The 9,133-nt window shown below is 42.4% G+C and overlaps 1 protein-coding gene across 2 annotated transcripts in view; it reads right to left on the bottom strand.

Moving 5' to 3' along the window:
* Window positions 1-576: 576 nt before the first annotated feature.
* Window positions 577-9,133, bottom strand: part of LOC311019179 (guanine nucleotide-binding protein G(o) subunit alpha) — a 75,637-nt gene continuing 67,080 nt past the window's right edge. The window contains exons 7-8 of one of the 2 annotated variants that reach the window (XM_084018438.1): window positions 4,198-4,351; window positions 577-2,172 (exon numbers count right to left, since the gene is read on the bottom strand). In XM_084018438.1, the coding sequence (XP_083874564.1) occupies window positions 1,985-2,172; window positions 4,198-4,351 (342 nt within the window). In that variant the 3' untranslated portion in view covers window positions 577-1,984. Of the gene's footprint in view, window positions 2,173-4,197; window positions 4,352-8,043; window positions 8,804-9,133 lie in introns of those variants that run through there. The other variant, XM_084018439.1, reaches the window with a different exon arrangement.

The following is a 9,133-nucleotide window of genomic DNA, read 5'->3' as shown; positions in this document are numbered from 1 at the left end:
GTGGTTCCGTTTTTTTTCTTTTCCTGAAATAATAAAAATAGGTATTGTTATAATATTATATTTAATCGTTCTGAGTCAGGCTAAAGTGAGGACACGGTTCTGATGCAGGGAAACAGGCAAAAACGGTAAAAGGAGATGGGTGGGGGGGCAGGTCAGAGCATTACAACAACACAGGTCAGTCTGACACCATGTTCCAGATCAGCTCGCCGTCACACTGGAACACTTTGCAAAACAGCGTTATCTTAAAAAAGGGAGATATAGAGAACACAAAAAAACTGTTTCGTAGCCACAAAGCACAAGAAAGATCAACTTTATGAGAATATCACAGGTTCATAATGATCGTAGTCGTCGTTGTAATACCCACGTCCATTGGTTTTATTCATGTTTATAGGTGTAGACTTTCTACACGTCTCCTTCCGAGCGTCCCACGTTATCTTTCTTCCTTCAAAACTTTGACTCTCGCATTTTTTTTTTTTTTTTTTTACATTTCTTTTAAACTGCTTCTGTTGCTGCTCTTTGTTTCCCCCCCATCTGTTTTTATTCACCTTTTGCAATTTTTATTACTATTTTTTTTAATTATTATTATTATTATCTCAACAGCATCTTTTTTGTGTTTGTTTTATGAATTCTCTTTATACAAAGGCTTGAGTATCTCATGCTATCTGTGTCAGGGTTTTAGGAGGAAGGGGGAGGGAGGGGGGGTAGGAAAGTAAGAAAGGGGCTCTATGATCCCAAAATCAGGACGCCATGCGAAATAAAGGCAAAAAAGAAAAGATGGATGGAGGTGAGAGTAGTAAAGGCATGGTGGAGGTGTGTAAACAAAGAGAGAGAGGGAGGGAGCGGTATGTGGAGGACATGCGATTAATCAACCAATCAATAAATTAATCAACCATTACGAAACCAGTTTCCTTGCATGGAGAGTTGGTAGGTCAGGTTAGAACAGCGAGGAAGGTAACGTTATGTGATTGCTTCTAAAGCGTAGCTATCTACAGTACAGTACCTCTGTAAATGGCACTGATAGGACATTTAGCACGTTTCCTATTGGCTCTCAGTTTTGGCTGCGACCGGAGGTTGGCGGATGGCTAAGGCCAGGTTTGGGAGACGGGACGCCCCACTTCCTGTCGATGAAAACTGGATTGTGGGGAGTGAAATGGTACGTTCTTAAAAATCAAAAAGGAAATTGACAAACATCTTAAAATGTCTTGGCTACTGTAAACAAAAGACTAATGTTAAAATCAGTGTTGTCAGTTTAGGCAGGTCTCAATTTTTTTGAAGGTTTTCACCGACCTCGCCATCTGGTGTTTTTTTTTTTTTTTTTTTTTTTTTTTTTTTTTAGTTCTATCGACATTTTCACATATTTTCGCAAAAATTGTTATTACATAATCACTACTATAGCAAAAAAAAAAAGAAAACCCAAAACAATACACATAAAATGTGTCAAGGTGAGGCAAAATGTGAATAAAAAATCAGTGTACAGACTGATACTCATGTAATAAATATACACACAATCAACAAAAATAAATCAGAAGTCATATCCATAGTAATAAAAAAAAAATCAGAAAAGTACAGGTTTTGTTTTTGTTAACAACAAAAGACACAGCTGAGAAAGAAAAAAGGACGGGGAACAGAGGCTTTCATTGACTTTGTTCAAGAAGTTTTCAAGGCTTCAGGGTTTCCTGTTTTCTACTAAAACAAATGTGTTTGCTTGGCAGCCGGCCAAATAACATCAGGAGGAGTCAGAGCGCAAACAGAGGAGACAAGAACTAAAAACATTATATATATATTTATATTTATATATACGTGTGCCTATTTTTTTAAATTATCCTCATTATTAATATGTACCTAGTTGCATTTTTCTTTCCTTTTTCTTTAAATAATCAGCAGACTCATCGTCGTCATTTCCACAGCAGTGTCAAAGGAAAGGGGGGGGGGGGGGGGGTGAGAGAGAAGAGGGGAGTAGGGGGGGTTACGGGGGAGTGTGTGCTCAGTACAAGCCACACCCTCGGAGGTTGTTGGCGATGATGATGTCGGTCACGGCGTCAAACACCACCTGGATGTTTCCTGTATCCGTGGCGCAGGTCAGGTGACAGTAGATTTCCTTATTGGGAGAGCGATTCTTGCTCTCGAACTGTGCTTGGATGTAAGCGGCTGCGTCCTCGTAGGTATTGGGTCCTGGAGAGAGAAGAGAGGGAGACGGAGAAAAGCAGAGATGAACTGACGTTCCTATTATTATAGCCTTTAAAAGACATTATCACATTTACATTTAGGTCATTTAGCAGACGCTTTTGTCCAAAGCGACTTACAATAAGTACATTTGTCAAAAGAAGGAAACAAAGAAACCACAACGTATCATTGCTGATAAAGTAAGAGCTAAAAATAGAACAAGTGTTAGATCCTCATCTGAGTAAACTAGTACCTTAAGAGCAACAGTGCTATAGGTAAGGGTGTTTTTTTTTGGGGGAGGGGGGGAGAGATATTATTATCACAATAATAACATAACATAATATAATATTAGAATCATTCCAAGGTTGCTGACTTTACGTTTTCCACACCTGACACTACAACTCTTGGTTTACTGTCACGAGGGGGCAAAAGCAGTGGCGGTTCTACACGGGGGCCTACAGGGGCCAGTGCCCCTGTAAAAATGTCCCAGGCCCCCCCTGTGGCCCCCCCAGAGCTGACTGAATAAGCTGACTGAATGATAAAATGAAAATGAAATAAATTGATCAAGTTATTACGATTTTATGCGCTAGCGCCAAAAGCGGAACTAATGTGACTCAGCGCTCTACACGGAATAATTAGAGCGACGCACCCAAACACTGCCTTGCCGGATGCGAGATGAGAGTGAGAACGGCAGCCACAAGTTTTGAAGAGAGGAGCTAATGTCTTGTTGCAAGAGGCGAAGGTAAGCAAAACGATTTCATCTCGTAAAGTGATTTATTGCACGTAACCGTGTTACTGTTGTTCCTCACTACGATAAGAAAATCAAGTTTGTAAATGTCTGATCTCGCTATGTTTAAATATCTAAGCAAACTCATCGAAGCAGAAGCAAATATCCGAATGTCAGTATCCTAGCTAGTTCTACGCAATGTTGTGACGTTAACCACGTAAAATTAAAGTATTTAATGTTTAAATATCATTTGTTTCCATTTTTTAATGTGCCCCTCTGATCAAACATTGGCCCCACCTTGGCCCCCCCAGTAAAATTTGTCTAGAACCGCCACTGGGCAAAAGAGATGCAACATGCCCGCCTGACTGATTATGGAGGCAGTTAGAAGAGAATAAAGCCTGAGAGACGGGGATGAGGAGGACTGTGTGAGAGCTGCATGTGTGTGTGACGAGGACAGAAGACAGAAGACAGCTCTCCCTCGTCCTCCCTCGTCATGGCTGACCGAGCGTGACGGCGTCCTGCTCTCTGACTGACAATCTCCTCCACGGCTATCTGACTCTCACCTCCACGGGAAGGACTCGGCCTCTGTTTTCTTTCTCCTTCAACCCCCCCCCCCCTTCCTTAGCCACCTTTTTCCTGTGTATAACGGCTGATTTGACGTTAAGTGGTTAATGTCCAGCTTTTACACAGAGATCCCACCATAATCAAGGAAAGAAGACCGCTGAATAAGATTTAATTAGAAATAAGATTTTATATTGTTTCCTGCTGAAAGTCATGGGAGGAGATTGACTACAGCTAGCAGTCAGTTAGCATAGCTAAGCATAAAATATGAAGAGGGGAACAGGTAACAAAATACTCATTAACAGGCTATTTCTTGTTTATTTAATCCCCTAATTATTTTTAACCTTTAGAGGTTCTGGTATTTTGTTATGTTTAGAGAGAGCCAGGTCTGCGGTTTCCCCGTTCCCTGTCTTTATGCTAAGCTAGGCTAACCAGCCAGCTATATATTTCATATATGTATTTATTTCCATCAATCCTCTCATCGAACATTCAACAAGAAAGTCAAGAAAACAACCCATTCCTTTAAACTCCACTATTCATATTGTAATATGCACTTCAATGCTAGTTTTGGAGCTAACAGCGCTGCTAATGTCTTACCTCAGTAAGCTAAAATGGTACAACCGTCATGTTGCACAATTAGATTCAGCTCCACTGGTTTGGAGCTTTTTTGTTTTTGTTTTTTTCCTTGTCTTCCTCACCTGTGCACTTAAACCAACAATTCTTTTTGACAAAATATTTTGTTCAACCTGTGTATTCAGGGAAGCAGATGCTGAGTGCAGACTTCTTGATCTTCTCGGCAAACAGATCCTTCTTGTTGAGGAAGAGGATGATGGAGGTGTCGATGAAGAACTTGTTGTTGCAGATGGAGTCGAACAGCATCAGAGACTCGTGCATGCGATTCTGCGGAGGAGGACAGTGGAAGAGGGGGGGAGAAAGAAATGGATGGAAGAAATAATGAAATAAGAGAAGATGGGTGAGGTCAGAGGTTAATGGAACAAGAACAAGTGAAGGGACGGTGATGAAGAGAGAAGAGGAAACAAAGCAAACGTTAAAGTTACCACTAATCTAAAAGGGGGACGGAGGAAAGAATACCATTGTTATGGACAAAAGGCCAACTTTTACACAATTACTAGAGCAAACAATAAAACACATTTCTCTTTCTTTCCAATTACAACTTTAGCAAACCAGAGAGAAGAGAAGAACGGGGAGATGCAGACAAGAAACAGTGGTGTGTTAGTTTGCAAAGAGGGCCGGGTCGGTTCAGGAAATCCTTTCCAACATTTAAAATAAATACATTTAGGAAAACGCAGAAAGTGAGAGGGAAAGAGAAAAACACACACACACACACACACACACACAGACACAAAATAATTAGGTCAGGAAAATAATGACACGTATCAAGTTACTCATGTGGTGCTTTATTGACATTTCTCTTCTGTATAAATACAACTTTCAATAAATTATCACAGCAGTGAGGGAGATACAGCAGATATATTTTACTTACAGTGCCCAGTAAAATACACCACACACACACACACACACACACACACACACACACACACACACACACACACACACACACACACACACACACACACACACACACACACACACACTAAACAGGTGTAGATTTTGCTGAGGTGTACAGTATAGACAGGATGTTGGTTGGTATTGACAGAGGGGTTAAATGACTTGGATGTTAAGAAGCTGCAGCTGTGAAGGGTTGAGACGGAGGCTCACACTCGGCCCTCTTGATTCTACCCGAGTTCATTACGGTCCTGAATCCCCTCCCAGTCCAGCGGTGGAACCGGATCTCCTCGGCTCTGCAGAGGCCAAAGTGCTCATTTTGTGTCAAGTGAGAACTGAACGTATTATAAAACGAACAAAAAGCATTTACAGGCAAAACTCAACTTCTAAATTTCAAGCGCAAAACAAGTTGGCAAAAGGACACCACAGGAGCTCATTTACACTAACAAAGGGTTAAAAAAAACACCAAGGGTGTGCTAACATTTATTTTGTGCCACCACCTGCTGCCCAGACGAACTCGGACCTTTGTTATCTGAATGATTGTATGAACCACATCAGACCCACACACCTAGACAACCTGGGACTACATTACCCACTCAGTCACTGCAGCCTGTAGCAGTCCATTATGTATGTAAGACATAATCAACCCGCTCCCCTCTCAGCCCCACTATGTGTACTATAAAATATAACATCAAGCCCCCCCCTCCCATAAAAGGTATTTATCAACATATACTGTATGTGTAGCAAGGGATTTTAAATTCACTTCTAAATGCATCTGACATGACACTGAAGAATGTGTGCACAGCCTGAAGGTAACACAGGTTGGAAGACAAAGCTGGAACTGTACAGGATGCTGCCCCCAAAAAATGAAGTATCTGTTTGGCTTCGATGCAAAATTTCTCTGCACAGTGACGGTGGAGTAAAGAAGTGAATTCATAGAAACCTTCAATCAGTCTCAGGACGGTTTACGTATATATCAAGTCCTGCATCTAATTACTTTCACATCGTTGAACGGATGCAACACGACGGAGGAGAAGAACGAAAAGCTCCACGTTTGGCAAAAAGAACATCACAACATCTGAGGCTCCTCTAGTATTTGGCACCCGGAAAGTAAGGTGACATTTGGAAGTCCCAAGGGTGTGTTTGTGTCTTCTGTGTGTGGAAAGGGTAGACAGGTGCCTTCTGGGTAATTAATCCACAGACACTGACCCCCCTCCCTCCCCCATGGGATAACGTTGTCTCACGCACAATACATACACATGCACGTACACACACACACACACACACACACACACGTTCCTGTACTACAACAGACACAGATGCAGGTAAAAGCACACAAGATGCTCAGAGAGAAACACACACACACACAAAGCAGGCTGATCAACAGCCTCAGGCAGCTCTCTAATTAGGGAAAGAAGGCACAGATGTGACAGGAAGAGCCAATGACATCATCTACCTGTTTAAAAAAAACACACACAAGAAACAACGCAGCTTTGAGCAAACACGCCCTCGTTGTTTCGAGCGCGGAGTCGAAGCGGAATGAAGCGAATGCCCGGCTCATGAATAATTTAAGAAGCGCTCTGCCTCCGTGTGCCAGAGAGCAGCCGTCACCAGCAAAGCCACAAACACACACGGCTCAACCGATTCAACCGAGTCCCGGAGACGGAGAGGAGGGAGGAGCAGACGTCATTCTCCCGGGGTTGTATGCATCTGGCTTTAACGTCGAGGCCCAAATTCGAGCTGTTTCCCCACAAAGCTTTTCATTTCAACCAAAGCTGCAGACTAGATCAGACCTCAGCAGCGCTGCTGCAGCTGCTCCAGGGCGACGACGACCCAGCCGCTCAGCAGATATCACAACATCGGAGCTGAAACAATAGTCACAAGGTTGATCCAGTCAAGCATATTTCAAAGCTCACCACTGGCTTGTTAAAGGTAGGAAACACACACACACACGCACGCACGCACACACACACACACACACACACACACACACACACACACACACACACACACACACACACACACAATGGATGCAGTCCCAGGGCCTTGTAAATGTCACCCCTTCCTTTGATGAGCAATGTGTGGGAACTGCTTCTCGTTGCTCTTAAAGGGGGATTTTACAGTGAATGGTGCAACATGAGAGGCTGAAAAATAATTCCTAGAATACAAGCAAACATCCACAGGGATGAGGCACGGTGGTGGGATAAAACACCTCCTCACTACGGCTTCAAATATAAACTACACATTTACAGAGGAGGAAATAAAACGTACTGCTAACCTCTTCTAGCTACGATCAAAAGATGACATCACAAAGAAATCTTCTTCTATAGGGACACAAACACATTAACCCTTCAATGAAAGGCATCCTTTGCCGATCGAACCATGACGAATTACACCAGAAACGTGAGACAATCCTGGTGAAAATCGACTTTCAAATCCTACATGGATGGCCTATAAATTGGAAACACTCGCCCTTTAAAGTCTGAGCTAATCAACTAATCGATTGGAAAAGCAGTGTGTCTGAAGAAAGGTATTGATGCTGATGTGAGTGTTTGGAGTGCTGTGTGTGTTTCTCAGGCCGGTGGAGGATGCTGCTGTTTTTAAGAGTTGTTTTATGCTTCAAATGATAATAAAGCTCTATTTTCACTGTAATTATATTACCTGGGACTTCTTTATCTGCCATGTCAGTAACTGGCATCTGCTCCTGTTCCACTGCCCATCATATGCTCAACAACAACATGACAAAACAAGATGTATTGTGAAAGTAATGCACACTTCACAATGAGTTTAGTTTGACTTTATCTAATAAATTGCTTTTGCTTTTTGTCAGTATTCATGCATGATGGTTGAGTTGATAATTCTTACTAAATACTGATTATGTTGGAGCTCCACGTTATCGGAGCACGGTTTAGTGCAACAATACAGTCGAGACACTTTGCAGCACGCCGCTTACACCAGACTGTCATCAAACAACAAAATAAAGTGAATTACACAAAACAAACAACACAAAAGCTATTTTACAGAAAATCTGAAAGAATCTGTTTTTTCTTTTTTTTGGCTGATGACTTAGAATCGAATATGTCACGCTCATAATGAAGCCTGAAGAGCGTCTTTCTGACGTGAATTGAATGTGACCCTGACTGTTGAAACAACATACTTATATGCTCACATTCACATTGGCACTAAGGCAGAAGTCTAAGGTGTGAAATACTTTGGGGGGTAGAGGGGTGACTTTCTATTATACTTCTTGAAAACCCTGAAGATGGCTGCAGCTAACTAGCATTAGCATTAGTTCTTTGAATAAGGCACTACGTAGAAACAAGTCTCAGGAACGTTGCATCCCTGGAGAGTCTTAAAAAAAATTGCATTTTCACAACAATTCAACGCACAAAGCTACATTAAAATAAGCCTCAACCAACCAACCACTCAAGCAGCCGATTCATGAATTAAGAGTCAAGACGGACCAATGGAAAGCCTTACAATAAAGCAGTATGGCGGCAGCATCACAAACCAGCCCGTACCCCACGGCTGACTGTCTATTCACTGACACGGGCCGAATATAACGTGCGGTACAAACTAGCAGGTAAACACAAGTCAAACATCCTTCAACCAATTGGCTAACATTTAACAGGTATCATCAGTACAGGCCACACCCCCGCAGGTTATTTGCTATGATGACATCAGTGACGGCGTCAAAGACAAACTGGATGTTGTTGGTGTCCGTGGCGCAGGTCACGTGGGAGTAGACCTCTTTGCTCGGTGACTTGTTCTTGCTCTCGTACTGACACTTGATGTGGTCTATTCCCTCCAGGTAAGTGTCCGGACCTGAGGAGAGAGATGATAGAGTGAGAGTCAGCTGAAGGCTTCACAGCCTTTTTTAGATCAGCGGGCTATCCCACATTCCCTGTATAAGCGCTATTCCTTGATATTTTATGAAACGTTCTAGCTCAGCACAGATTCTGCTGAGGTACACAGAGAGTTATGCATACCGCTCGCCAAGTTTGAGTAAAAACGACACGTGGACAACTTTTTCCAGTTAAAACGGAGAGGTGGTTGTGGACTGACAAATGAAAGGTGATGGAAAAATGTTCAGTGTTGGAATTTGTTGGCAACGTTTGCCAGTTTCTGATTTCCAATGTTTCACAGCCTTTATTC

This window comes from Eutrigla gurnardus (genome assembly GCF_963514095.1).
Source record: "Eutrigla gurnardus genome assembly, chromosome: 9".
Taxonomy (NCBI): Eukaryota; Metazoa; Chordata; class Actinopteri; order Perciformes; family Triglidae; genus Eutrigla; species Eutrigla gurnardus.
The sequence above is the reverse complement of the archived record's forward strand: the minus strand, read 5'-3'. Positions and strand labels throughout refer to the sequence as shown.